Genomic DNA, 25,783 nt, shown 5'->3' with positions numbered 1-25,783 from the left:
ATGAATGTGCTTTCTCGATTTTATTGACAAATTCACTTTTACACAAGTTCAAAGCTAGTAGAAAAAAAAAAGGGAGAAACGTAGAAACCCAAAAATAAGGGGAGAAAATCCTGCTGTGCGCTGAGATAGAAAAGTTTAGACGGCTTCGTGAAGGGTAATGACTAGACTAAAACAGGAGACTGGCTCCTGTTTTTTAGCAGTTGCACATTAACACGTAATTTAATATCTTCATCGTTCGTCGCATCATAAGTCATGTTCATAGAATCTCGTAGGAATATGATAGAGGGTAGTCGTCACCAAACAACATGCTGGTAGCATCGTTAACCGCGTGCGGGAACGCGTCGAAATTGACTTCTTCCGTCTGCATCTGATTATCGTCCGTCACCTTTTTTTTAAAAAATTTAACTTTTACAAAACGAATTTAAACAAAAAACCCAATAGAAAAAGATAAATTACCACTTGAATTTGACACTGGTTATTCTGATGAGGATCCTCCATTTCGGAATTGAACGGATCTTCTATGGAGAACAGACCAGATTCCTCCATCAACTCGTCACGAGGAATAGGATTCAAAAACTCTGCACACACACAACACAACACTCGAATCGTTTTAAAATTGAATGACATCATTTGGGGGATTGTGTCATTATTTACCTGGTGAGCAGGAACCGTTTTCCATGTGTCCTAAAAGTTGCAGAGGTCGCGCCAGAAATTCCACATGAACGCGGCCTTCGCAGTTGCCGGCTCCGCTCTCGGCCAGCATCAATTCCGCCGCTCTTTCGAATGTCAGCGGACTATTGCGGCCATCCTGAAAGATTCAAATGAATTTTATTGAAGCTGAAAATTCATTTTGTAATTGAATATTTTTTTAATACCTGATGCGGTGGTTCGTACTCTGTCGATTGAACAACTGGCGATCCTTCGGCGCGGAGAAGTTCCATGCAAGCCCTGGCCACTTCATCCTGGACTTCTTCCGGCTGGACGTTATTTTCTTTGGCCTTTTGCTGTTGAATGGAAACGACGTTCATGTCAAACTGCCATTCGTAACATGTGTAATTCGAATGTTTCTTACCGCGAGGTTAGCGGCAATAGTCCTGGCGGACGGGGGCAAGGCTAATGTCCACAAATGTCCCGTGCCCGTCCGAGCTTTAACGCTCTTCCTAAAGTGCGGACTGATGGATAAATTGTGGCGGACGGAATTCTTCCAACGATCGTCATTCGCTTTGAAATACGGGAATCTTTCTCTGACAAAGAAAAAACGACAGGTTGTATATAAAGTCACGTGATTATGATGGATAATACTACTACAACTACGGGGTTGGTTCAAGAAATAAAACCCGGCGAAAAAAATCCCGTCCGTGTTTCTTTCCATTTGTTTTGGTTCTTTTGTTTGGCCGACTGTTTTGACTAGGGTCGTCATAGCAACCGCCCGAAAAAAAGAAAATCAACGGCGCTCACCTGCCCGTCGCATGTACCCAACACCTTATTTTCGACGACGACGACGACGACGACGTCGACCGGTACTCGATCATTTGATGTTGTATACCCAAAGAGACGCCCCCATTTCGAAACTAGCGGGAGGTCGCACGCGCAAACCAACCCATCATCAGCCCCCAAAAAGAAAAATAAGAGTCTCCCCCGGTCGCAAAGAAGAGAAAACTGGAGCGAGCGCGTTATATGCGACGAAACGTAATCACGCCATGCAAACACAACGGGGGGTTATAAGGGGGGGGAGTCGTCTGTAAGTAAGTAAAAAAAAAAAAGCTTGAATTCACGTCACGAAAAGATCATAAAATGTCGACAGACGCGTGGCACTAGCTGAGCCCCCCCTTTCACTTGGCCTTTATTTATTTTTAGTGCGGTCGGTGCCAGGTTCCGGTGGGTGGGTGATGACCGGTCGAGAGCATCCTTCCTTCCATCGTCTTTTAACGCTCCTTTTTTTTATCGGAAGGTGGACACATTCAGAAAAAAAAAACATGTTACTATAGTCATTGTGAGGGGGGAAGAGCCGACGTTTGGTCGTGTGACCGTGTACCAGTCCGTGTCATCCTCTGTTGTCCATTTCAAATGGGTTTTTTTTTCTTCTTCTTCTTTCCCTCAATCTTTTTATTTATTTTTTTTTTTTTCCTTTCCAGAGTTATACAAAAGAGAAAAAAATACTGGGGAGAAAGAAAAGATACGTTGCTGGTCGGTTCGCGATGATGGATCATCCGGACGGACAAAAGAAAATGAAAGGGGGGAAACAAAAAAATGAAATCAGCCAAGAAGCCACGAACTGGATCGATCGATCGTAGGCATCCCCCCCCCCACATCAGTTTTCTGTATATTATAACTTGTGTGTACATTATAGCGATAATGAAACATGGAATATAACGACCGACCTCCTCAGACTATAGATTCTCCTGTATAGAAGAGCTGCGACTTGTATTGTCATCGCGCCGACACACACAACAATTCCCAGCAGCAATTCCGACCCGTCGTATATACATCCACCATCGAGAGACCCTGGCTGGTGCTGGTGGTGATATGTGTGCATATACACAAGTTTTTCTTATTTTTTTTTCCCCCAATGATATTCTGGCGTGTTTTCGTTTTACTTCCTGAAAGACACATATAATATAGAGCCGACCCAGAAAAACGACGACCCCCCTTTCTTTTTGTTTTTCTTATTTCGAATAAATATAAAGGAGCGCGCTCACACGTCATCCGCTCGTTACGTATACAGCCAGCACCGAGTGTGTGTGTGTGCGGATAGGCCGCCGTGGATGAACATATCACACACAGTCGGTGGGGAAAACAAAACGAGAAAAAAAATAAATAAGAAGAGTTGAATTCACTTTCTATATAATATCGCTGCGAGCTATCAAGATCATAACTGATATGTTTTGATAGTATATAATAATAACGGCGACTTTTTTGTGTGTTCGACTCACCCAGTGCAGTTCTTGTGTTTCATTTTTATTGAACTTCGATCCAGACGTCGAAACGTCATAGATCAAATGTCTGAATCTCTTTTTTCTTTCCAGGAATAAAAAAGGGGGGGCCAGACAACGGGGGACCGTGATCAAAGCCAACGAATCACACGCCATTCGCTATTTCTACGAAATTTGTTTTTTTTTTGTTTCCAGGGGGAAGGATTGGGCAAGGCGCAGTTCGTGCGGAAAATGTTGATGCCAGTTATTTTCCCCCCCCAACAAAAATATAAAGAGACAAGATCAACTTACGAGATCCATCGGTAAATTTCAGCCACCGTGAGTGGGCCTTTCTCGCTCAGGGCTTGTTCAATCAGCTCCGTGTAGGTGTAAGGAGGCTTGACAGCTGGTGGGACAGTTCCGCTTCTTCCGGCCGATCCTCCTCCTCCTCCTCCGCTGCTGGAGTTTGTCGCAACTGAATCGCTCGAATCTTTATTCACTTGTCATCGGAATTTGCATATAAAAGAGGAAAAGAGAAAAAAGAAAGAAAGAAAGTTAATTCGATTTCTTTTCCGCTCCGTTTGCCCGTACATTTAGTAGAACTAATTCCATTATTAAGTGCAATTTGATAAAGCTTATCATTGTGGTGGGCATCAGCGTGAGAGGAATATATAGGTCATAAATCAACGGAGGGGAATAATACCTTGGACGGGAGCCATCTTGTCGGCACTGTTTCCATCATTGGGCAAAAGATTGTCCAACCGGAAATCTAAAAGCCAAAGCAGATTGGCCGCTGTAGAGGATTCGCTAGCACCACCACCACCACCACCACTTCCGTTGCCTTCCGGAGGCTGGACGTTTTCTTTGTTGCCTAACAGTTTGCAAGAGGACAAGGACGACGAGGGCGAAGATGAACGTAGAGATGTTGCTGCTGCTGCTGCTGGGACGCCAACGGAATCTCTAGGCAAACGCATCCTCTTCCGGCCGGATCAGATTAAAAAAAAAAAAAAAACTTGTTTTCCTTCCAGGAGATTATTTGGGCACTGTACACACTGATTTCTTTCTTATTTTTCACACGGAATCGGAGGTTCTTGAAAACTAGGAGTTCTTCCCCGCGCGTTCAGAGTTAATTTTTCGATTGGGATTTTTCCAGTTGACGGAATTAAATCCGCATCGCAAAATAGATAGAAAAATGTCTGAAATGACGGAGTAGAAGAAGAAGAGCTGGATTGTTAAGGTTGTGTCCTCTATAATCTCAAGCGAGGACACTGAAGTGGTTAGCGCTTTGACTCTACACTGTGGCTGCTGGCTCCTGGTGGAGACTTTCTGGGACGTTATTTTCGACCCAGCGCGCAACCCCATCAACTCAACTCTACTTTTTACCTGGTGGATGGCCAACCGTGGACTTACCTGGAACCCACCGAGTTGTTTGAACCAGAGCGTCGCTATATTGCGCCGCTTTCTCTCTTTTTATGATTCTCACCCCCCCAACAACCAACCAAAACTTTTCGACGTCACGAAACAGTTCACGATGAGCTTGAAAAAAATGAAATAAAAATAAGCGTGTCCATCAGTCATACCTTTTCCTCCCTCCAGCTCTAATTTGGGTTCCCGGTCATCAATTATAAGAATTTCCGTTGTTGACTTTCATTTGCCAATTTCTTGAATAATTAGTTGAATGGGTTTTTTTAGTCCAAGGAATGCCAGGCCTCTGGTGGTCTCTGCGCTAACCAAAAGTACATATTTAAACAAGATTTGTCGTAAATAACTTTGGTTGGACTGTGATCCCATTTAAACTAAAAGTGTACTGTGTAGCTCTGTTATCATTTGTTCCGTTTGAATAGCCAATCTCCCCTTGATGAAATATCACGCTGCAACAGCAGTTCTGTCACTTTTCCAAGGGCTATAACGTTCTTGACTTTTGTTATCCATATTACGGGAGGTCTTATCTCACCCCCGGTTGCTGCTGCCCATTAGCGTCTATATAATTCCGTAGACGGAAGAAAAGTCGCAAGTCATTGCGACTAGTCGACTTGGGCTGACTCTGCTGTGCTTTTTCCCCTGCAAGAAGAAGAACAAGTTAAACCTTTCTTTAGTTTTTTTAAAGCGAATTTCCAATTGTCAAACGAATCAAAGATGTCGACGCGAAGGAGAAACGAATACAAACTGCACTATTTCAACATGAAGGGACGCGCAGAGTTGGCTCGTCTCATCATGGCCTGTAAGTCTCTTTTCTCTCGATCCTTTTTAGTCCTTTTCTATGCGTTGCAACTGCTACTGCTACTGTCCCGCCCTTTTATATATTTTTTTTCTGGTGCTGTCTTGGACTAAGATGAATTGACGAATTACATAATCTTCTCTTGCCAGATGCCAAAGTTCCATACGAGGACATTCGCTACGAAATGACCGAATGGCCGCAACATAAAGCCAGTAAGTGCGTGCACAACGCTGATATCCATTTTGGCGAAGAAGCTCTAACTTTTTAATTGATATGTTGCTGCATCCGCCCATTTGCGGATGTTTTCAATTCATTTCAAATCTTTTGAAAATTGACAGAAATGCCTAATGGACAGGTGCCCGTGCTCGAGTGGAAAGGTCAGTTCTTGACGGAGGTAAGAATTTGCTATGAGCACATTTTTTGAATGACATCAAAGTTAATGGATTGAGAAAAAGTCAGTGCGGCATTTCATGTGTCCCGTTTTTTTGTTTGTTTGTTTTTCTTTTGGGTTGCGGGTGGACGCCATTTTTTCGTGTGTGTTGCCTTACTATAGAGTCTCGCCATCGTTCGCTTTCTGGCCCGTCGTCACAACTTGGCCGGCACAGACGATTGGCAATGGGCCAAAATCGATGCAGTGAACGATCACATCGGTAACACATTCAATGGTAAAAGACTGATTACATTGAAATTGCCGCGATTAGGGGCGACCAATGTGCGCAGCAACTTTTAATTGATCTTGTTCTTGATTTCTTTGTGGTTGCTGTGGAACAATCGAATCAAAATAAGATGTGAGACCCGTTTTTTACGCCGGCGACGACCAGGAGAAAAAGAAAGAAGCGATCGATAATTTCTTCAAGAATTCCGTCGAACCGCTATTGAAAAGCCTGGACAAGCATCTGGAAGACAATGGCGCAGATTACATCATCGGCAATCAAGTATAATCATCAGTTCATCACCCCCCACCATTCGATTATTGTCTTGCACAGATCATTATGTGTTTGTAGACGCGTGCAAATATTTATTGATCGACCACTTCTAAGGTTTCATCCACCGTCGCTATAAACATATTCTAACTCTCTCTCTTTGGGCTTTTTTCCACAGTGCACTCTAGCCGATTTGGCCCTCTTCAATTTTTACGACTTCATCACGTAAGTTTTCCAACACACTTTTTTTTATCACATTTGATGTGACATATTTTTCTTGTCCTCACACGAGCAAACGTCATTTTCTTCCGTCTGGATAACCTTTTTTTTTTCTTTTTCGCCACTGTGAGTTGAATCTGTACAATTGCTGCTATTTTTAACCTTGCTTTTCATTATTTAGCAGACTCCCGTTTTGATATTCATCTCTTTTCTCTCTCTCCTTTTTTCTTCTTCTTCTTTCCCTCGTTTTTATTATTTATGAAACATTTTAGTGGAGCGTTTGGCGCTGATCGTGTTCCCAAGTGTCAACACGTTGCGGCTTTGCACGCTCGAATTGGTCAAGTCCCGGCCATCGCAGCCTGGATGGAAAAAAGGCCAGTCACTCCCATGTAGTCGGGGGGGGGGGAGAGAAATAAAAAAAAGTTCCTCGAGTATGAAAATAAAACGGTCAAATACAAAAGGATATAAGATAAGATGTTGTACAAAAGATTGTTTTCATCTATAGAAATCATCGACATGCACATAATAGTCCCCATACAGAGTAGTTATATTCCGATAGATACTAGGTATATGTGCGCCTATACACACACAAGACTGCCGCAGGATGCCGATAATCAAGTCCAGATGACACGCAGGACTGCGGGAGTTCACTGTACACATACATACATATTCTGTCCCAGTGTTCTTGAAATATATACCTCGACGATAGATCGTCTGTATCGTTATATGTATACACTCTCTCTCTCTCTCTGTCACGCTAGTATAGTCTATACACACACACACAAGAGCCTAGCTGGCTCCTTGTTAGCGGCAAGGAGCAGCAGGTCGATGGGGGGGAAAAATCAATGATCGCGACCAAGCAACTCCTCTCTCGTTCTCGCTGGCTCGGGAGTGAACCGAAGAAAATCCAGCGCGCAAACCCCCCCCCCTCTTGGTATATGTATACTATACTACTACTACACACGCACGCTATACTCGTCGGAGCACTCGGAGCTAGTTGGTGTGAAATAACGGACGTGTGTCCTCCTGCTTGCAAAAGACTCTCTCTCCTGGCTTGCGCGCAGTATAGCTATAGCCTCTATATATATCCAAGGGCAAGAAAGGGAATAAGCATAGAAGAAGAAGACTCGTGCTGCTTTGAAAAGTTGGACGTGTCCCGCCCGTTCGCCGTCATTCCCCTCCCCACCCTTCTCTCTGCGTTTGATTCCCTCTGTGTGAGCTGCTTGAGGACTTGGGTGCTGCTGGCCCGTTGAAACCAATCGATAAGAGCTTTGAAGGTTCGCGCTTAGATTCTAGCTGAGCTTCGACTGTATAGCTCTCTCTTTTGCGGCGTTTAGGTTTGTCGAGTCTTCGATCGAGTCTCTTTTATTCCATTTTTTTATTTTGCGGTTGTTTGTTTCGTTGTTGCACTTTTCCCCCAACACAGATCTGCTGAAATATTTTTCAAGCCACACTCGCAAAGAGACACTTTCCTTTTGAGACGCGCAGGAAAGCCAAAGAAAAAAAGAAGAGATGTATAGGAAAAGAGCCCCAGTTCATAAATGTCAAACGAGTGCAGTCGGCTGCTAGCTTCGTTGTTGCATTGTTGTTGTACAACTACAGTGAGAGTTAAACAATCTCAGTACGGTTCGGAGGATTTGTTATGATGGCGTGAATCGAAATTTCTTTGTTGGCCTAAAATCTAGTCTTTATATACATATATTTCGTGTTTCATTGTTTTCCGAAGAGAGAGAAAGAAAATGACCAGTTTAAAAGAAAGTCGTCAAGATCTTCCCGAGTCTTCTCCGACGTACTGCAATTGTCAAGACGCTGCCAATAGTCACGTATATCTGCAGCAACGAAGCTACGTCCGATTCAATTTTAGTCAATTGTGCCGTTTCACTGTCTCGCTGCCCCTAATTGGTCTCGTCATCTGTTTTGTCTCTGCCAACATCTTCCAGCAAAATGACATCCACGAAACACACTGCAGGGTAAATTCCTTGGTAAATTGCTCGACTGGTTTTAACTAATTTTTTGTTACTTTGAAATTTACAGGTTTATAATGTCATTCCTTCAATCAGTGCAATCACTGGAATTAGTCCCCAGCGTTACATCTGGAGAATTGTTATCGCCCTCCATGTGGGCCCAAGATTTCTCACCTCACTTGTCTATCACCGATTTTACTTGAACCAACTGTCAAGAGTCAGCCAGCCCAACAAGAAAAGCTACCTCTTTCACGTTTGGCTGGCTCTTTCGCTGAACCTGATTGAACAGGCTGCTCTAATTGGTGTTACATATGTCTCCAACAGAGAAAACTATCGTAAGTAGTGTCAAAAATTTCCTCTCACAAGTCACAAACTGACAACTATAAAACCTTAAATAATATTTGAAAAATGTTCTTACCTCATTTTTATCCCACAGCTATTCACGAAAAGATCTTCATTGTTTTCATGGTCAGCTCCCAAGTACACATGCTAATTGTGCTGAAATTACTTAAAATGGCTGATTTCGGTCGAGAACAGCAGTCTGAGCAGCGCTCCTATTTCTTCAAACGCTGTCTCTTCTATTTGTCTCTTCTTTGCACCTTCGGTCTTTTGATCTTCTTCGTCAAACATCGGGTGTATTGCCATGACATGGGTAACAGCACTAATACAATCAATGCAATTGCCTTGGGTCCTGAGCTTTCGTTTGACGGGTTACTGATTACTAATTCTTTCTTCTTCCGCAGCATTTAGTTGGTTTTCGTTCTTTGAATACTGGATTGCCGCAACCAACATGGGCTTCCACGCTACCATTATTATTGATTTCCCAGACGAAGATATAATTGTGGGAAGCAACTGGAAAAGTTCCAAAACAAAGATCAAGTGAATAACAGCATGTTTGCAAACGTCTTAACACTTTTTCTCTTCCATTACTCTATTGAATTTAAAAAAAGGAAACAATTGTCATTTATGCGCATAGTTCAAATCGCTCTACTGTAGATCTGCACTTCAATTAATGCAGCTGCACGTTTCCTCTTGTCATTTCGAAAACTCTTTATCACAAGGCCTCGACACTTAACTCACGAAGCCCTAATATATGATCTCAATAAATTACTTCTACTTTCCCTGTTGGAATTCTACTAAACCAAAAAGTATCTAATGTGAAAACTTTCTCAACTTATTTCTTTGCATGGAGTCAGTTTCACCTTTTATCTCGTTCGTGTTGAACCCCGTGAAAAAGTAATGAAAGAAAATACAGATTTTACTCCAGAATGTGAAATCTTGGCTTGTCGTATTATTCTTTTCCACACAACAAGACACAACAGACCAGCTCTCTGGGAAACAGCGAACAAGTTTATCGGTAAGATTTCTGGTATCTGGCGCGGGCACCTGGACCACCGAACTTCTTGGCTTCGCAGCGACGAGGGTCAGATACCAACAGACTGCGGTCATAATTGATGAGGATGTCCTTGATCTCCTGTTTGGAGGCTTCGTCCACATCTAATCAGAGGCACAATATAGTTAAAGTTAGGCACTTTGCAAACTCAAACTAGTATCTTAATCGAAACTTACATTTCTGGTAGTAGGCAACCAGGGACTTGGCAATTGCTTGCCTGATGGCATACACTTGGGCAACGTGACCACCACCACTTACTCTGATCCTAATGTCGACACCAGCAAATCGGTCCTGTTGACAATAAGCAAACGAGTTAAGTCCAATGGTTCAAGAAACATTAGTAAGGCAGATGAATTTAGACATTCTTCAGGCATAAAATTAATCTCACTGAATATCGTATTCGGGATAAATGCTCATCATAAAGAAGTAAGTTCAAGTATCAATAAAACAAGAAGTTTACCTTGCCCAACAGTAAGATGGGTTCGTAGAGTTTGTACTGGAGCAGGCGAGGCTCGATGATGGAAAGCGGCCTTCCATTGACTTTAATGAGCCCATGTCCACGCTTGCAGTATGCAACAGCCGTGGCGGTTTTCTAGATTAACATACAAAATCAAAATTTACTATCCATTTGCTATGACAAACCGGACCATGAGGCGGGCAATATGGCCGCCATCAGTAGGGAAAAATGCATCACGCCGGGCGAGAAAAAATACAACTTGTAATTACCTTTCGGCCGAAAACCTGGACAGACTGAATTGGCTCCTTAGGAGCAGTGCTGGTTGTCGTCTATATAATTAAATAAATTTCAATTTAGTAAATGATTGGATGTACGAATAAATTTGAAAAATGCTTACCGGGGCGGTCATAGTGTAGGCTTTCTACAACGATTGCCGTGCTAAGAGACCACAAAAATGGAGAGAGGATTGAAGACAACTGGGTGGACGTTGCCATATTCATATTGATCTTGACGCTTCATAAAATTTGCTTAATCATAAAAATATTATTTATCATCTATAACAAGTATTATAAACGTGAAAATATGAATAAAAAATATTTTGAAATATAATTTAAAAATCAAGTGTACTGATTTGTTTTAAAGATATGTAAAAAAAGTTAACCTTTTTGAATTCAGAAAAATGAATGAAAATAAATACTAGAAATATTTTCCATACAATTTTTTTTCTTTTACTTTTCACGCTTATTAAATTGAACATCAATTTTAAAGCATTTGTTTAATTTTAATCAGAAATGCACGTTTCGCTTGGTTGCTAAATCTGACAACTAGGTGGCAGTTGCGTGCTGGCGACTACAGACGACAAAAGCCTCGAATAAAAATGAAATCATCAACAAAAGAGCAACAAGAGTTTCTCTCCCCAGCGTTCCACCTCTCGTGTTTTTCAATACGGTAACGTGACTTCACACGAAAGGGGGCTTAGCCGTGGTGGCAAAGCCAACCCAACCCCCCAGGGTTTCTTTTTTCCCATTCGTGTTATGTAGAGAGAGAGAAAGAGATGCACAGCCCCACGGTGGAAGTGGGTGGTGGTGTGCGGGAGAGCTTTTTGTGTGCCCACATAATCCTCCATACAAATGGAGACTGCAGCACCACAACGGGCGGGAGTCGACGATCGTCTCGTCTGCAGCGCGTTTACCGCGTGCAGCGCTCAATTTTTTCTTTTTCGTTTTTCAGTTTGAACGTTGTGTAGAACGGGGGTCAGTCTATTATTCAAAATCTAAAACCCCGGGACCGCCGAGTGCTCTGTGTGTGTGTGTGTGTGCCCAGTGTGTGTCTGATACACACACACAGTATCTGAGTGTGAGTGTGCATACATGCAGAAGTGAATCAATTGTATAAAGTTGAAACGTTGCAACAACCCCCACACACGGTTTCGTGTGTGTGTCGCAGCTCTACGGCTTTTCCACGACGTGAAACATCTGGTCGAGCCAACGTGAATGGCAACACAAAACATTCTGAGCCAGTGACAACAACAGCACACACCTAACTGTGTGTGTGTGTTTCAGCCTCATCATCATTTTCATTTTCTTCTTCCAAGGTGAGTCGATTTGTCATCACCATTTTGGTACGCACACACACACGTCATCATCGTGCAGTCAAATTCCATTTCGTTTCTTTTTGTCTCGGACGACCTCGACGTTCATTTATTTCCGATTTTGAAGGTGATGTCGATGATGCGTATCTCTCAGTCAGTCAGCCAGCGGAGAGAATTTTTATCGTTCGGATCGCACAAAGGCAACACGAGCTGTCGACGCCCACCGAAATTCCTTTCGGTACGCCAGTCGGGAAAAAAAAAGAGAATAATAAGAGAAGCTGAAATGATTAGTCAGAGTGGAGAACCACACCAAAAACATTTTCTCTCCTTCATCTTCGTTTAGAATTATTTTTTGAAATTTTTAGAAAGGAGCTAAACGCCCACGGTTAACTTTTTTTTAAAAAATTAACCGGAACATTGTCAAAAAAGTTGTTTTTTAAAATCTAAATTTCTTGCTGGAAATCGTCGATCCACTTTCTCTCCGGTTGTTTGAAAAAATATTCGTCGCTTGGTTTTCTTTTGTGCATTTCGGGTGAACCTTCTCTCTGTCCCCCCCACTACTACCTTGTTTAGCTGTTGATGGAATCAAGGTACACTAGTGAATTGAGGTTGATTGATTTCCCTTCTCACGCCCGTCTTACAAACAAGTTTTGCCGAGCAAGACACCGCCCCGAACAGAGATATACAGGAGAGCGGCTCTTCTATTCAATGTGTTTGCTATAGCCGCAAGATCCCGTATTTGGCCGACGAACGTCCGATATTTCTCACTGCGTGATCAGTGTCGAGGGGCAGCGAAACAAAAGAAAAAAGAAAAACATGGCCGGGATGAAAATAAGCGCATCTGCTCTCCGATGAGACTTGGTATACCCCCCCCCCCCCCCCCTTAAGCGTCGTCCATTTTCTTGTTCGAATAGTTAAAGGGAACTCCGTTATTAATACAGAAGGCAGCAGCCAGGGCTAACGGGCTCTCTGCACTTTAAGCTTTTCAGAAATTGTGTGGGCTGTTTGGTCTCGGGACTATCTCTCCCCACCCCGTGTCGTTCGGTCTGAACGAATTTTTTTTTTTTTTTTGTTGTTGTAAAGTGATTCACACCATCGCCTTTGTGTGTGAGCCCCTATCAGTCCGCTCTACTAGCCCCTGTAGGTTTTCTCCGCTTACGTAATTATTGTAATTCATTTTTCTATTTAGTTCAACTATCCACTTCCGTGGTCGAAAAAAAAACAGTCAAACAAATGTCCAAGAATGTGGCTGTTTAAACGAGTATATTCAAACATTGGGACGGACAAATAAAAGAAAGTATATAAGGTGTGTGTGTGGTCTCCTGTGTGCCGGTGATTATATTTCACGTTCAGAGAACCATCCATTTTCCCCCCTTTGCATATAGCGTGAGCATTTCGTCTTCTTTTCTTGAAAAAAAGGATGGACTGCAAAATCCTTTTATAGGCACAAGTATCTACCCGATGGGATGGTGGATGAACGAGGGGGTCTCTCCTTCTCGGTTTGGGGTTTCACGCGGTTCTGCTTTATTGGGAAGAGGACAAGAAAAATAACTAATCTTTTGTGTTGTTGTTGTTGTTGTTGTTGTGCGGTTCGCTAACCCATCAGACACGATTGGCTAAGAAAAATAGACGAGCTAGATCGTGACCGACGTCGAATTAAACTAAGAACCCGAGGAGGAGGAATTGATTTCCGATCAAGATGACAATGGCGCCAGATTCAAATTTAACTTTTTTTCTTTTTTTTTTAAACGGGGATATAATATTTGTCTGCCGCAAATAGAATTTTTTCCAGTCTCTCCCTCAGACTTTTTGGGTATCCTACTGAAGAATCTCGCGTGCATATATATATATAGGATAGCTGTGTGCAACTGTTTCCTCCCGGGGGGGGGGGAGGAGGGAGAGAGACACATTCCGGCGGATGCTTTTAAACTTGTTTTTCCTCTTTTGAAAAATAATTTTTTTTTTTTAGTTGTTATCTGAAGGGGGGGAGAGAGACAGAGAGAGAGAAAAACACATATGGTTACAATAAAGTCACTAAAAATAGGATCTGAAAGAATGCCGTGACTAATTTTTGTATTTTTCTCCTGATTTTTTCGTCTTGACGTGAAAGTGAACTGATGGTAAAAACGTGTTTCTAAGATTCCGGAAATGTTTTTTCTTTTCTTCCAGATCTCCTTTTTCCTCGACTTTTTGATGATAAACTTGTCAAAAAAATAAAAAAGGGCGATGAGGTAAAGAAAATCGTTTTGACCCATCGACAGGTGAAGGTCCTATTTGATTGCGTGTTTCTCTCCTTTTTGAAAATGGCGCGCTGCGTGCCTGGCTGGGTCCCGCAGCTGCACAAACAACTGCAATAAAACGAGAAAAAGGTCATCGCCGAATTTCCCTTTGCATCGTCGACTCCTTTTCAAAAATAATAAAAATAAAAAGATATTTCCACCCGATAGGAAAAATTGTTGGTTGAACTTGACAGATGGACAACAGCAGCAGCAGCCAAAGAGCGAAAAGATTCTTCTTCTTCTTTCACACACACACAAAAAGTCTTATTTGGGGCTTTAGGGCTTTCATTCTCGACGGTGGTGTCGTTTTCCCTCTGCGTGTGCAATCACGGCCGCACAGCGCGTGGTTGAATAATATCTGACCGCAAGCCAGAGCAGAAGAGTTAGGAGCAGAAAGAGACAGGGTGTGTGTGTGTGTGTGTGAGAATAATAAACAGAAGTCAAAAGAAGAAAAATATGAAAAACGGCCAAACGTCCGACGGGCAAGAAGAGTTGTTCTGCCTGGTCGGCGTGATTTTTAACCGAGAAAAAAAAAAAAATAATAATACAAGAAGAGGATGTTACCCAACACACAGCCAAGGTCGAAACCTTCCAACAACAGTCAGCAACTTCTACTTCTTTTGTTTTTTTCACGCAACCGTGGTAAAGTGGAAGCTAGCGTGAGTCTGCTCGTCTGGAACATCCAACCTACACTCACACTTACAGAGAGAAGAAAATTACAATTTTTTCAATATGCCAGCGGGTTTTTCAACACTTTTTTTTTTCTTCTTTAGAGAAATGTCGATTACCTCTTTGTGAACGTAGTCCGAAAAATGTTAAGAATTTACCACCGTTTGTTGCGTGGTTTTTTATTTCTATCAAAGTTAACCAAAATTTGACGTTTTCCAGACCCGGAGAAGAACAGTTGGGTCTCTCCTCTGGGGTCCGTGACAACTTTTGAGATTGTCGAACTATCGAGATGGGGGGTAGTAGAAAAATCAAATAATCAACCGGGAATTTTTATTTGGCAGTATCTTGTGAAGCTTGTGGCGGATGAGACCATCTGTTGGATTCGTGTGTATGGACACATACGAGGCATTTGGGTGAGCACAGACAGAGGGGGGTATAACCAATCAGCTGGCGGCTATTATTAGCCAGTTGCATTGCACAGTCCATCGACCTTTATAGGATGTAGTTATGTACCACACACACACGGGCGGGTATAGGCGCTCCCCTTTTGTTACATCCTCCGCGTGTGTCAGTCCTTATCTGTAGGCTCCTCTTTGATCTCGTATCACGAAATAACAAAAAGAAAAGAAACAAGAAAATCATCATTAATCACACAACAACAATTTGAAAAAAAAAAGTCTTCCATTTGTTTTTATTTCAGGATAGAAAAAAAAGGCGTGCACCCGGCAACAACAATGTTGCGCAGTTGATGCCATCAGCAACAACAACAACAAACAATTTCGTCCGAACGTAGAAAAAAGAAAGAAAGGAGCACGCAAAAGAATCGAGTTACATTATATTCCCAGTGTCCAGGGAGTTGACCCAGCAGCGAGAGCCAAGAATGGAGATTCATCGACAACAACAACCCAGAGGTGAGTGAATATAAATAAATATTATTCATCCCGAAGAAAAAAGCAAAAATTTGCATAAGTCGTGAGAGCAAGTTATGCAAATAAATGATTCTCCCCCCCAAACTGTTTAGCGGTCAAAAGAATGACGGTCAATCGACGGCAGTTAAAAATCTAATCGACTTAAAGTTTATAAAGATAATTAGTTCACTAGCGTGTTGTAGTCCCGCGCGATAAGAGTTGCTTGTGAGTGACAAGCCCAGTTAAAGATAGCGCCGTTGTTGGCCAATAGGACCCTGGAAAAGAAATAAAAAAACGGACTTGCAGCTGACGGAGCGTATGCGATATGATGTTATAGATTAAACAATGTGTCTCTCTCCCGAAAAAAAAAAAAAAAAAAACCGTAACAGTACAGTCCGTCTGCTCACGGTTACAAGACACACATCAGCTGATCGACTGGAAACTTTGGTTCACAAAACGGGTGCTGGTGGGGAGAAAACAGTCTATTCTCGAAAGGCCGACCGAGAGCATACATATACGTATAACTAATAACCAAACCGGTTGTTCCTATTCCACTCTTTTATCTGTTAGTTTTTGTCTTTTTGTGTGTGGACTTTTGATTTTTCCATTTCATTGTGTCGCCGGAATTTCCTTTACAACAACTCAAAAGAAAAACCCCCAGCTATGGCGGGCAAGGGTGTCACGATTGCGCCAGGTATACATCTTTTATTATTTTAAAAAAGAAAACCCCTTTTTTTTTCTCAAAATTCCATTACAAAACTTTTTGAACTTTGAAACCTTACAGTACTAAAGGGGGGGAAAGGTTAGGTTTCTTCTGTCCGACGCAATAGATATTTCTTTTTCTTTTCTTCGTCGCCCAAATCCTATTTGAGAATTACTCATAGTTTTGGGTTCTCTGTCTTTTCTTTCACGAAATATCCCGGTAGTGTATTCACGTTGGGTATTTTTTCGTCGTCATAATAATAATACCCGCGCCTTATGTATAGCTAGACCCTTTGCTTGTAATATTCCTTTAGTGTTAACGAGCTCACGTTCTTCCACTCGAACGGCCCGACAATCTTCTTATCCAAGAAAAAAACTCTGCCGAACTCTGACTGACTCAATTGCTGTTGGGTTGTTGTTGTTGTTGTTGTTGTGTCCTTCGTGCCGAAACTGCGCAACCCCCCATCCCTTTTTTTTTTAAACCCGCAAAATGGCGCCCGTGGATGATGATGATGATGATGATGACGCACCGTCGACAATTTGACGCTGGATTTCCGTCTCTCTCACTCTCTCGCATGATAACAAAATATCAAAAAAATTCGTTTGGGAAATAAAAGACGAATTTGTTGTTTTCTTTTTATCTCGTTTCCTCTTTCGTCCACGACTGATGATTACGTCATTGCGGCACGTTCGTCGTTGAATGCGTTTTTCTTTTAGGGGCATCACGACGGGAAGAAGGAAAAAAAAAAACTGGTCCCGTAACTTTCTCGTTGGAAAAAATCATTTTGGCTATTGTTCGTTTGTTAATTACGGATGGGCTTTGAATGATTTGAAAAAGTAACGGCGTCAATCAAGGTGAAGGGCCATCTAGCGGAGTTGGTGAACAAAACAACAAATGGCCAACGAAATAAACAACGGCACCGAAATGCAACTGAACGAATCGGTGCCGTTCGGTGCGCATCAGCACATTTTCCGAATGTCTAACAAATGAATTGTTTTATTAAATCAAATTTGAATTTGAAATAAAAATTTCTTGAATTTTGTATTTTTTTGTTAAACACAGAAATGAAACGAAAACGTTTCAAGCCGTGGGAGAACATTCGGCGCATGTTCCAGCGCAAGAATTCGACAGCAAGCGAACACCACCATCATCAAAATCTTCCGGCGCCGTCGCCTCCGCCCAAAGGTCAAAGTTCTTCCACTTCCAGACTCAGTGGCGTTTTCGGCCTGGCCGGCGGCTCGTCGCGCAGTCGCTCGACCAGCGAGTTACTAACAACCGAACCGCAACCCATTCCCGCAAGGTACGGAATTAATAACGAGAAAATAGTAATAAAAAAGTATTACAAATTATTACAGAAAATTGTGGAAACTTTTTTCTTTTTCTCTTTTAATTTTTCTTTTTTCTTTGTTTCTTCTTTTATTTGTGTGGTGATAACGAGCCGGAAGTATAATTTCATAGCGACGGGGGGGTTGGGGAGGGGGGGGGGGACTCTAGTTGATTTCAACCGCGGCCATAAAAACGGTCCAAATGAGATAAAAGAAATAATAATAATATTTTCTCCTTTGGTTGAGAGGAATTGCAGCCACTTGGCAAGGCAGCAGCTGCAGCTCCTTAATCAAAGTGTAGCAAAACCAGAAAGAAAGAAAAAAGTGAAAGAAAGTTGTGTGTGTTGCGGAATGATTATTGGATAGTCTCTCGGTTCGGGATGATGATGATGAACACGTACGGGACTAGTTTGAAGAGAAATGAGAGAAGCTACGGGATATAGATAGAGGAGGCGGCTCATGATGGATGACAAGGTTGCTCGACGACGACGACAGTGATTGATGTGGATTCTCTTTTTCTTATTTTTTTTTTATTTGGCAACGCAGTTGCACGATCAACAACAGGGCGGCTACGGTGGCCGCCGCAGGATCCCTGGGCGCCGGTTTGAGTGTTTCACACGACTCGGTTTTCGGGTTGGACATCTCGCCGGAATCCGATGCCTATTTCACTCATCACCGGAACCAACCGGCCGCCGAAAGTCTTCCCTCATCCGCCTCATTTCAGTACATGGTAACATCAATTATTTTTTTTTTTTGAAATTCGTGTTTTGGACGTTGTAATAATCAAATTCATTATAGAGCGAGTTGAGAGCAGCTATTGGTGGAAGACATCGCTCGGCCGAAGATGATGAAGGTCTACCTCGTTCGCCCGTCAATGCGACGCCGACGACGGCCCAGGTCCTTGTGGACTATTCATCGGTATGTGTCAAGTCTCTCGCTCTAGTGATAGATGGCTCTGTCGACACTTTCCCTTTTGGAAATGCAAGAAGAGATTTTTCTCATTAATTAAAAAATATCCATCCATCCGTTATCTTTCTTTCTGTTATTCCAAAAAAGACTGACAGACTCATTTACTAGAAAACATTCCCCAAAACTTGTGTGTTTTTTAGTTTTAGAAAAAAAGTCATTCAGAATATCTCTTCCGAAAAGAAAACTAGATTAAAAGTTTCTAAATTTTGTTTAACAAATTCCCATGGGGGAAGAAAAAGGCCGTGACTGTTATCTCAGAAATTAAAAAAAAAGAGTGTGTGGATCCAATGTCATCCCAGAGATTAGGATTTTTTCGGGTTATTTCAGAACCAAGGAAGTCAACAGACTTTTGGTGTATAGAAACTCGATGGAGCGGCAGACAAAAAAATTACTGTAATGGACATGTCCACAAAACGGTCGACTAGAGTCTGAAACGGCCGAGAAAAAATCGTCAACATCATTAAAGTACATATTTCGTCGTAGAGGAAAATAGAAGAAGAAGAAGAAGAAGAAGAAGAAAAAGTCCGTTTTGATGTCGGCCAGGCCGCGGTGCGTTACACAATGGTCTCTCGCCAATGTAGCCAACACATGGGCCGATAGCTAGGAGAAGGATGTGTGTGCGCGGACACCAGGTGGGCAGCGTGTGATGAGGCTAAGAAATCTAACGGGCGCTGGTTTGGGCGGGAGCGCGGCCATCATCAAACGGCTTAAAGGGGAAAAAGGAGAAGCTAAGAAATGGATGGAAGTGAAGGAACTCGTTACTGCTCTTCCACCATGTGACGCTTCAGTAGAGCTCAACAGTTGGGAGCTAGAACTTTGCGGGCTCTCTCTCTCTCTATACAGCTCTTTTTATTATTATTTTTTTTTTTTGTTTTTTCAAGTTCAAGTCGACTGAGAATTCAACAGTCGGCCCGAAGCTTTTCGTCGGACTTGTCGTGTTCTTTCTTCTTGTTTCAGGAAAAAAAAAAAAAGATGCTAAATCATGTTGTTGAGCCTCCGGTGTAATTAGGCAATCGTGTGTGTGTCTTGTGTTTGTGCCATTTTGTCTGGAGTAACTTATAATCGATTCGAGTTGCGCGCGGGGGGAAAATGCGACTAGTTAACAAGGTGAATTATCATAACCGTTGTGGCAACAGTTGGGAAAAATTGGGCGTTGCTTTAATTAGACAATCATGATTGCGCACTCGACGTTTCGTGCTCTTAATCTTTCATCTATTTTTTTAAAAACACGAGCGCTCTTTTTCAATTTTTCGACATGTTTTACTTTAGATACACAACAACAACAACGCCGGGCACAGCGGTGGAGGAAGTGACCCGTCTCTGCTGAGCATCAACAGCTGCGAGCTGGACGAGGTACCTTAACATGATTAAAACGTTTTTTACTGTTACCGATTGTCGCAACTTGTGAAAAGAAGAAGAAGAAAAGAAATCGTCAGTTTAATTTCTATCTTTATCAAAAGAAGTTCTTTGAAGACTTTCTAGTTTTTATTTGTTTTTATGGCATCGCCCGATTTCGATCGTAATTTCTCCTCGGCGACCCGTTTCTTTTCAACAAGAAAAAAAAAACGAGCTGCACTAATTAGTTTAAAACAGGAAAGAGAAAAGAGTTTTCCCTTTTTCTTCTTTTGTCTTTTTTCAAGTGAATTGACACCAAAAGAAATAATGAAGAAGAAGCGACTATAGTTTCAACAAATGTAAAAATGTTTTTTGTTTCATTTCTTGTTTGTTTGGTTTCAACAGGCGCCGTTCGTCAGTCTTCGCAATCAACAGCCACAAGCTCAGCCTCGGCCTCAACAACAGTCGGGCAAAGTTCTCCAGAAGGCCAGCGGTAGCAACAACAACAACAACACTGCCACAGAGAGCGATGGTATAAACACACTCAGTCGAGTTTTTGGTATTTTCGGTTAGCCCAGTGGCAGACAGATGGTCGATACTTAAAAAAATAGTCGTTTCTTTGTCGAATTCGGACATTTCCAGCAGGGCCGGAATGTATAAATAGGTAGCAATGACCCTTTCCGATCGTACGGGTCCTTTTGCTCGTGTGGATTGCTATGGTTTGTGTAGTACAAGTTGGTGGTAGTAAGTTGCGGATGGTCCGCATCCGCCGCACCGTATATAACTCGATAGACTTGATCAACAGAGCGAAGCCGAAGGGAAGAAAAAAAAAATAGATTCTTAAAAATAAAAATTTTTATTTTCTTTATAAAAATTTTTGTTCACACGGAATTCGATTCGCTTCCTTTTTTGTTTTCACACTCGAATGTTTTTCTGTTGTTTTTCTGTTGTTTTTTTATTCTAATCGAAAGTGAAGAAATGTACATTTTAGTTTATTTTCAAGAAAGAATAGGAAAAAAATTCCAAGAATCGTTGCGTGTCCAATTCTGCTGGATGCTCGCTGGACGCGATGAGACTGTTGCTCCGGTTTCCCTACGGTTCTGCTCCTAGAGACTCTAGGCTATTTTACCGCTGAAAGAAAGAAATAACTGTAATAGCTCAGAGTATATTAGATACATGTGTGTGTGTGTGTCCGTGCCATTCCGGCAGCTGGCCAGATGTGTGTGTATGCTCCAGGCCAATTGTCTCGCGATCCATTCTCCCAAAAGTCTATTTAGCATATCTCTTTTACATGAGATATATACGTGGCAGGTGAAGCTTGTCAACACATTTCACGGAAAAAATACTTGAAACGGGCACCACAGGGCATAACTGAGAGCAACGCCCAATTTTTCCTTCCCAAAAAGAGAGAGAAAAATTGGTTCAAGATTTTTCTTCTTATATTTTTAGAAAGGAAATAAGAATATAAACACGCAAATTTAGTTTTATTTTTCTTTTCTCTTGCGCAAGTATAATAAACTATTGTTGAATCGGTTCCAACCGAGTGGAGGCAGTTGCAAAGCAATCCCATTTCAATGCTTACTGGAGCGATCCGGCCCCAAAAGTGCTGGATCGCGATGGAAAGAAAACATGTCGGCATACAGCCCTAGTGTAGAGTCGAGTCGATTTTTATTTTTTTCCAGGAAAGAAATGTTTCACTAGAGTGGAGAAAAATCGATCCGCTCGGATGACTAAAATATCTTATTTTTTATTAGAAAAGAATGTGATGGTAACCTTGAAAGTGAAATATTTGAGAAGGACATTTTTCTGATCCCACTCTCTTGTCATCCTCATAGGTCGTCTGGATGCCGCCGATGACGGATTACTGGGCATGGCAGCTCCGTTGAATCACAGCGCTGCCCGGCACAAGATTGCCATCCGACCTAAAAGGAATCACGCTCCGGCTAGACCTCGTCAATTACCTCAGGTTGGATTCGATTTCTACTTTTTAAATAATTTTCCAAACAATTTTTTCATTTTTCAATTTTTTTGGCTTTCAAGTTGGCCGAAGGACCGGTGGAAGACGATTTGGCATGGACTAGCCATCCGTCGGGGGAGATTGACCAGCAAGTTCAACATGTTCAACCGTCGGTACCGGAGCGCAAGAATCGCATTGGCCGACTCTTGCGATCCGAGCCAGTTTCCGCTGGAGCTTTCACTAAATTGCGTTCCGTCTCCCTGTCACGGACGGAAGACTCTGCCATCAAAGAGGCTCCCATTTACCCGGCTCCATCCAGTGCCGATCCCAGCAGCAGCAGCAGCCACCCAGCTAGTACTAAGCCGTCGGCTGGATCTTCGTCGGTCAAACTTGCCCGGAGCAAGTCTAGCGTCGAGAAGAAGATCCAGCACGAAGTGGCCGTCTTTTGGCGCCGTACCAAAGAGGGTAAACTCTTCCAGAAGAAAGAGACCCCCGACAAAGAAGGGCCAGCCAATGCTGATCAGGTACAACCGTCTTGTCACATTTCCCCTCCAGCTGTTTCCATCTTTCCATCCTTTAATGAAATAATTGGCTCTCGCAGGGTGGATCAAAAGGGCAGCAGCCGCAGCAGTTGCTGGAAGTGCCCGAAGCCAAACGTAAAGATTTGCGCAAGATCAAACGAGACAAGGAGGAAAAGCGGAAGAGGAGCGACGCCAGTGCCAACAAAGAGGAATCGTCACCGCCGTTCCTGTCCAGGATATTCGGATCGCGGAGGAGTAGCAGACGACTTCGAAAGAAGACGCCGCCACCAGCAGCTCCGCCGTCGCCTCCGCCAAAGAGCCGGACGCCATCGCCGGCTGTCCCGACGGAACCCGTTCCCGTTCCGCGATCCGCTTTCCGCCACGAAGAAGAGGATGACGAAGAAGAGATGGAGATCGATTGGCGGATCCCTCATCAGCCAGCGTACACCTACGCTCCTCCGCCGAGTCGATCGGCTATTCCGCAGACGAGCCGCTTGGTCGAGAAATGGGCAGAAACGGATTTCCATGCAGTGCGAGCGCCGATGGCTTCGCCCAAGGCCAGCCGGATGGAAGAATGTCTGAAAATGTCGCCCACTCCGACCCGTCATCATCGCATCCACATTGCGGGGCTGTCGCCTTATCAGCGCCGGGTGGCGCGGATCGGGAACGGGCTGGAAATATCAGACGACGAATGGGACAAGGAACCGGCCATTTCGCCCACTCGCTCCTACCATTTCCGACCGGAAGACAAAGATCCGGAACGACGATCGGGACTGTCGCTTAACTTGGAGAACTCGATGAAGAGCCTTCCGGTCAACATTAATCAGGAATTCACCTTGAAGAAGGCCTCGCCCACCGGTTGCCAGGTTCCTCCGCCGTTGTCTCCCATCGCCGGAGAAAACCTCCGGCGCTCCTTCGAGATCCTGAAATATTCCAACGAAGGATTGAAGAAGACGATCCACAGTTTCAGTCCGAAACGCATGAGCCAGTCGTCTGATCAACTCCACTTGTCGGACGGGAGTGCCGGCCAGCGCGAGTCGTCCGGAAGCCTCTCCAATTCGACCAGTAGTCTCAACATCTCGGATGCGGATGACACGGCCGAAACCAACGGCTCCTTGATTAGCCTCTCGGCCCAATCGACGGGAGAGAAGGACGTCAGGGATGACATTCTCATTGTCGACGATCATAAGGAGACGATCCATCATCAGGTTGTCGATTGGACGGAATCGAAACCCGCCGAGCAGGAGGATCAACTGGGTCCGGAATTATTGTGCAATGAGGAATCTATTGTCGTCGCCAACACTCTGGCGGATTCTTCGTCTAGTCATCCAGACATCATTCCGGAATCAGCTGGTGCCCAGCCGAGCCGGAAGACTTCAGTCACCCACCACAACAATATCACGGCCGGATCGAATGTCTATGAGACGGAAATCCGCTCCAAACCGCCATCATCGCCGGAAGAGCCAATCCGACCGACGACTAAACACAAGTCTTGGGAGAGTCGTCAGTTGGCGGCTCCTATTGAACCCCCCGCAATGTTCTCGATGTCGGTGCGGGTCCAGAATCCGCCGGATGTCAAATACAAGCGCAGCATAAGTAACCCGAGCAGCGAGGCAACTCCATTGACCATCGCTCCGGAAGCTCCAGCGATGAGGAAACTTTCGGACACGTTCCAGCATCAGCCGCCGAGACCTTTCATCATGTCTGTGCGGATGGGCGGGGCGGACGGCGAAGGGACTCCGGCGTCTCTCCCTCCGCAGCAGCTGATGGCCAAACTCTCTGCCCGCCCCTGGCAGAGCAAAGAGGAGAAGGATCGACAGAATAAAGTGGCGCTCGTTAGAAGTCAGCACGCGGAACCGGATCCTCCTTCCGTCAAACCGGAAGAAGTTGAAATTCCTCCAGCGGAGCCAGTCAAATTGCGCCCAAAGACACAGGCCAAGGAGGAAACTTCGGAGCTGTTGAAAGTTTTCGCCAGAAGATCGGTAAAAGTCAGAGACAGCAAGGATTTGACGGATGCGATGGCGAACACGACGACGACGGAAGCCAATGCTGAAGCCAGGAATGAAATGTTGAGCGCCGGAGGATCGATACCGGTCAGTAGTCGGGCGTCACCAGCAGCAGCAGCAGATTGCGTCACGAAGGAAGATATTACAACTGGACCTGCAGAAGTTATTGCCCAGTCAGTCGAAAAAATGGATCTCTCCAAGGAAAAGATTCCGACCAAGAAAGTTCCCAAACCTCCAGTAGCCATCCGGACGACGATCGGACAGCCGCCGCCTTCGATCGACCCCCCACCGCCAGCTGATCGATTCCTGAAATCTTCCGGCAGAGTGCCACCTTTCTTCCGCCCAGGAGCTCATGAATCCACTTTGCCCAATGACAACCCGTTTCCTAGCGTCCGTCCGTTTGTCCCGCAGCTCATCATCCGCCTTCCGACCGATGACAAAAGCGCTAGTGATCCATCGGACAAGAGCTCCAAGAGCTCCAGTCCTACTAGCCCGTCTCAGGCCGACCCGTCAGTTTTTGAAGAAAGTAGTAGTGTCAGCGACACTAATCGCATTATTGAATCCACTTCCGTCACGACCGATGCCGAAGTCGTGTGGAAGAAACATCAGACCAAACCGCGTCCATCCGACCGGTTCCTATCCGCTCACAAATTCGCTGCTAAAACCATCGATGAAGTATTATAATCCATCATCAAAATGTCATGTGGAATTTTTGTGTCTAATTATTCGTTTCGATTCTCTTTTCCAGGAGGTGAAGGCGGCGACTGCAATTCCACCCACCAGGCAATCCAAAGTGCTGGATATGGTCAACAACTTCCAGCGTTTGCAAGTGACGTGATCAATTTAAACCCCCCCCCCCCCAGCTGCCTCTCTCTCTCTTTGATGATATATATGCTGATTTGATTGATGGTGTAAAATCCTCCATCGTTGATTTTTGACATTGATATTCGTTTTTCTTTTTCGTGTAAAGTATTAATTTTCTTTTTTGTTTTTGCTTTTTTGTTTTCCTCCACATCTTACTAAACCCACCACCACGTCATTCATAATCGCCCTTCGGTGCTGTTGATATCCAGTTCCGGTCCGGCATTCCTTTAATTTTTTCTCTATTTTTTCCTAATCGTTTTTTCTTTAATTTTTGCAGCAAAACTCGTTTCACACACACACACATTTTTTACACAATGGGTTTTTTTTTTTTATTATTATACATATTATATATATACATACATGACTATATATTTGTTCTGAAACAATACAAAAGAAAACAACTCGCAAAGAAACAATTCGCCTTTGTAGATCCGGTCCTTTTGTTTATCGATTTCTCCCGGATTTCTCCGAAAGAGAAGAAGACCTGCGAGTGGATGTTGATTGGATTTTTGTGTATCTGCCGGATGTCCTCCACTTCCTTTGTAAAAAAGAGAAGAAAAAAAAAACAGA

At 43.6% G+C, this 25,783-nt stretch overlaps 5 protein-coding genes and 1 long non-coding RNA gene across 11 annotated transcripts; 3 read left to right on the top strand and 3 right to left on the bottom strand.

Moving 5' to 3' along the window:
• Positions 1-5: 5 nt before the first annotated feature.
• Positions 6-8,754, bottom strand: LOC124320382 (forkhead box protein Q1-like). 2 transcript variants are annotated; one of them, XM_046783252.1, is made up of 10 exons: positions 8,655-8,754; positions 4,721-4,973; positions 4,493-4,633; positions 3,616-4,448; positions 3,225-3,411; positions 1,073-1,244; positions 876-1,004; positions 655-808; positions 457-578; positions 6-385 (listed from the first exon to the last, which is right to left on the bottom strand). In XM_046783252.1, exons 4-10 carry the CDS (start codon positions 3,884-3,886, stop codon positions 257-259), a joined length of 1,164 nt encoding a protein of 387 aa, XP_046639208.1. In that variant the 5' UTR covers positions 3,887-4,448; positions 4,493-4,633; positions 4,721-4,973; positions 8,655-8,754; the 3' UTR covers positions 6-256. The 2 variants fall into 2 exon arrangements, with proteins under 2 accessions (XP_046639208.1, XP_046639207.1); XM_046783251.1 differs by having other exon boundaries at positions 4,493-4,973.
• On the top strand, positions 4,909-6,748 carry LOC124320424 (hematopoietic prostaglandin D synthase-like). The gene is made up of 7 exons (XM_046783308.1): positions 4,909-5,133; positions 5,280-5,342; positions 5,469-5,524; positions 5,684-5,795; positions 5,917-6,065; positions 6,232-6,278; positions 6,545-6,748. The coding sequence occupies exons 1-7, from the start codon at positions 5,049-5,051 to the stop codon at positions 6,663-6,665; spliced, it is 633 nt and encodes a 210-aa protein (XP_046639264.1). The 5' UTR covers positions 4,909-5,048; the 3' UTR covers positions 6,666-6,748.
• LOC124320403 (post-GPI attachment to proteins factor 2-like) lies at positions 7,245-9,512 on the top strand. The gene is made up of 4 exons (XM_046783284.1): positions 7,245-8,242; positions 8,307-8,571; positions 8,673-8,888; positions 8,980-9,512. Exons 1-4 carry the CDS (start codon positions 8,012-8,014, stop codon positions 9,117-9,119), a joined length of 852 nt encoding a protein of 283 aa, XP_046639240.1. The 5' UTR covers positions 7,245-8,011; the 3' UTR covers positions 9,120-9,512.
• On the bottom strand, positions 9,508-10,593 carry LOC124320448 (40S ribosomal protein S16). Its single transcript, XM_046783333.1, has 5 exons — positions 10,484-10,593; positions 10,356-10,415; positions 10,090-10,221; positions 9,806-9,920; positions 9,508-9,733 (listed from the first exon to the last, which is right to left on the bottom strand). Exons 1-5 carry the CDS (start codon positions 10,493-10,495, stop codon positions 9,588-9,590), a joined length of 465 nt encoding a protein of 154 aa, XP_046639289.1. The 5' UTR covers positions 10,496-10,593; the 3' UTR covers positions 9,508-9,587.
• A 408-nt stretch (positions 10,594-11,001) lies between these two features.
• On the top strand, positions 11,002-25,541 carry LOC124320230. Of its 5 annotated transcripts, none has more exons than XM_046782999.1 (11): positions 11,002-11,680; positions 15,326-15,536; positions 17,299-17,536; positions 18,108-18,291; positions 18,360-18,475; positions 19,799-19,883; positions 20,271-20,397; positions 21,701-21,831; positions 21,906-22,346; positions 22,424-25,024; positions 25,098-25,541. In XM_046782999.1, exons 2-11 carry the CDS (start codon positions 15,506-15,508, stop codon positions 25,185-25,187), a joined length of 4,044 nt encoding a protein of 1,347 aa, XP_046638955.1. In that variant the 5' UTR covers positions 11,002-11,680; positions 15,326-15,505; the 3' UTR covers positions 25,188-25,541. The 5 variants fall into 5 exon arrangements, with proteins under 5 accessions (XP_046638955.1, XP_046638952.1, XP_046638953.1 ...); XM_046782996.1 differs by having other exon boundaries at positions 18,360-18,479; positions 19,800-19,883; XM_046782997.1 differs by having other exon boundaries at positions 15,303-15,536; positions 18,360-18,479; positions 19,800-19,883.
• LOC124320529 lies at positions 13,871-14,204 on the bottom strand. The gene is made up of 2 exons (XR_006913971.1): positions 14,118-14,204; positions 13,871-14,025 (listed from the first exon to the last, which is right to left on the bottom strand). It is a non-coding gene; the product is annotated as an uncharacterized LOC124320529 (long non-coding RNA).
• Positions 25,542-25,783: the final 242 nt, after the last annotated feature.

Source organism: Daphnia pulicaria, chromosome 1, assembly GCF_021234035.1.
Source record: "Daphnia pulicaria isolate SC F1-1A chromosome 1, SC_F0-13Bv2, whole genome shotgun sequence".
Classification (NCBI taxonomy): domain Eukaryota; kingdom Metazoa; phylum Arthropoda; class Branchiopoda; order Diplostraca; family Daphniidae; genus Daphnia; species Daphnia pulicaria.
The sequence above is the reverse complement of the archived record's forward strand: the minus strand, read 5'-3'. Positions and strand labels throughout refer to the sequence as shown.

Bases quoted from the DNA above. Each gene is read 5' to 3' on its own strand.
- LOC124320382 (XM_046783251.1), bottom strand. From the start codon at position 3,886: ATGCGTTTGCCTAGAGATTCCGTTGGCGTCCCAGCAGCAGCAGCAGCA. The intron at 1,245-3,224 runs GTAAGTTGATCT...TTTCTTTGTCAG, and splicing joins GAAATTTACCGATGGATCTC to AGAAAGATTCCCGTATTTCA. The intron at 386-456 runs GTAATTTATCTT...TTTAAAAAAAAG, and splicing joins ACCAGTGTCAAATTCAAGTG to GTGACGGACGATAATCAGAT.
- LOC124320424 (XM_046783308.1), top strand. From the start codon at position 5,049: ATGTCGACGCGAAGGAGAAACGAATACAAACTGCACTATTTCAACATG. The intron at 5,796-5,916 runs GTAAAAGACTGA...AATCAAAATAAG, and splicing joins CATCGGTAACACATTCAATG to ATGTGAGACCCGTTTTTTAC. The intron at 6,066-6,231 runs GTATAATCATCA...TTTTTTCCACAG, and splicing joins ATTACATCATCGGCAATCAA to TGCACTCTAGCCGATTTGGC.
- LOC124320403 (XM_046783284.1), top strand. From the start codon at position 8,012: ATGACCAGTTTAAAAGAAAGTCGTCAAGATCTTCCCGAGTCTTCTCCG. The intron at 8,243-8,306 runs GTAAATTCCTTG...TGAAATTTACAG, and splicing joins TCCACGAAACACACTGCAGG to GTTTATAATGTCATTCCTTC. The intron at 8,572-8,672 runs GTAAGTAGTGTC...TTTATCCCACAG, and splicing joins CTCCAACAGAGAAAACTATC to CTATTCACGAAAAGATCTTC.
- LOC124320448 (XM_046783333.1), bottom strand. The intron at 10,222-10,355 runs GTAATTACAAGT...ATGTTAATCTAG, and splicing joins TCCAGGTTTTCGGCCGAAAG to AAAACCGCCACGGCTGTTGC. The intron at 9,921-10,089 runs GTAAACTTCTTG...TATTGTCAACAG, and splicing joins CCATCTTACTGTTGGGCAAG to GACCGATTTGCTGGTGTCGA.
- LOC124320230 (XM_046782996.1), top strand. From the start codon at position 15,506: ATGGAGATTCATCGACAACAACAACCCAGAG. The intron at 22,347-22,423 runs GTACAACCGTCT...TGGCTCTCGCAG, and splicing joins GGCCAGCCAATGCTGATCAG to GGTGGATCAAAAGGGCAGCA. The intron at 25,025-25,097 runs GTATTATAATCC...TCTCTTTTCCAG, and splicing joins CTGCTAAAACCATCGATGAA to GAGGTGAAGGCGGCGACTGC.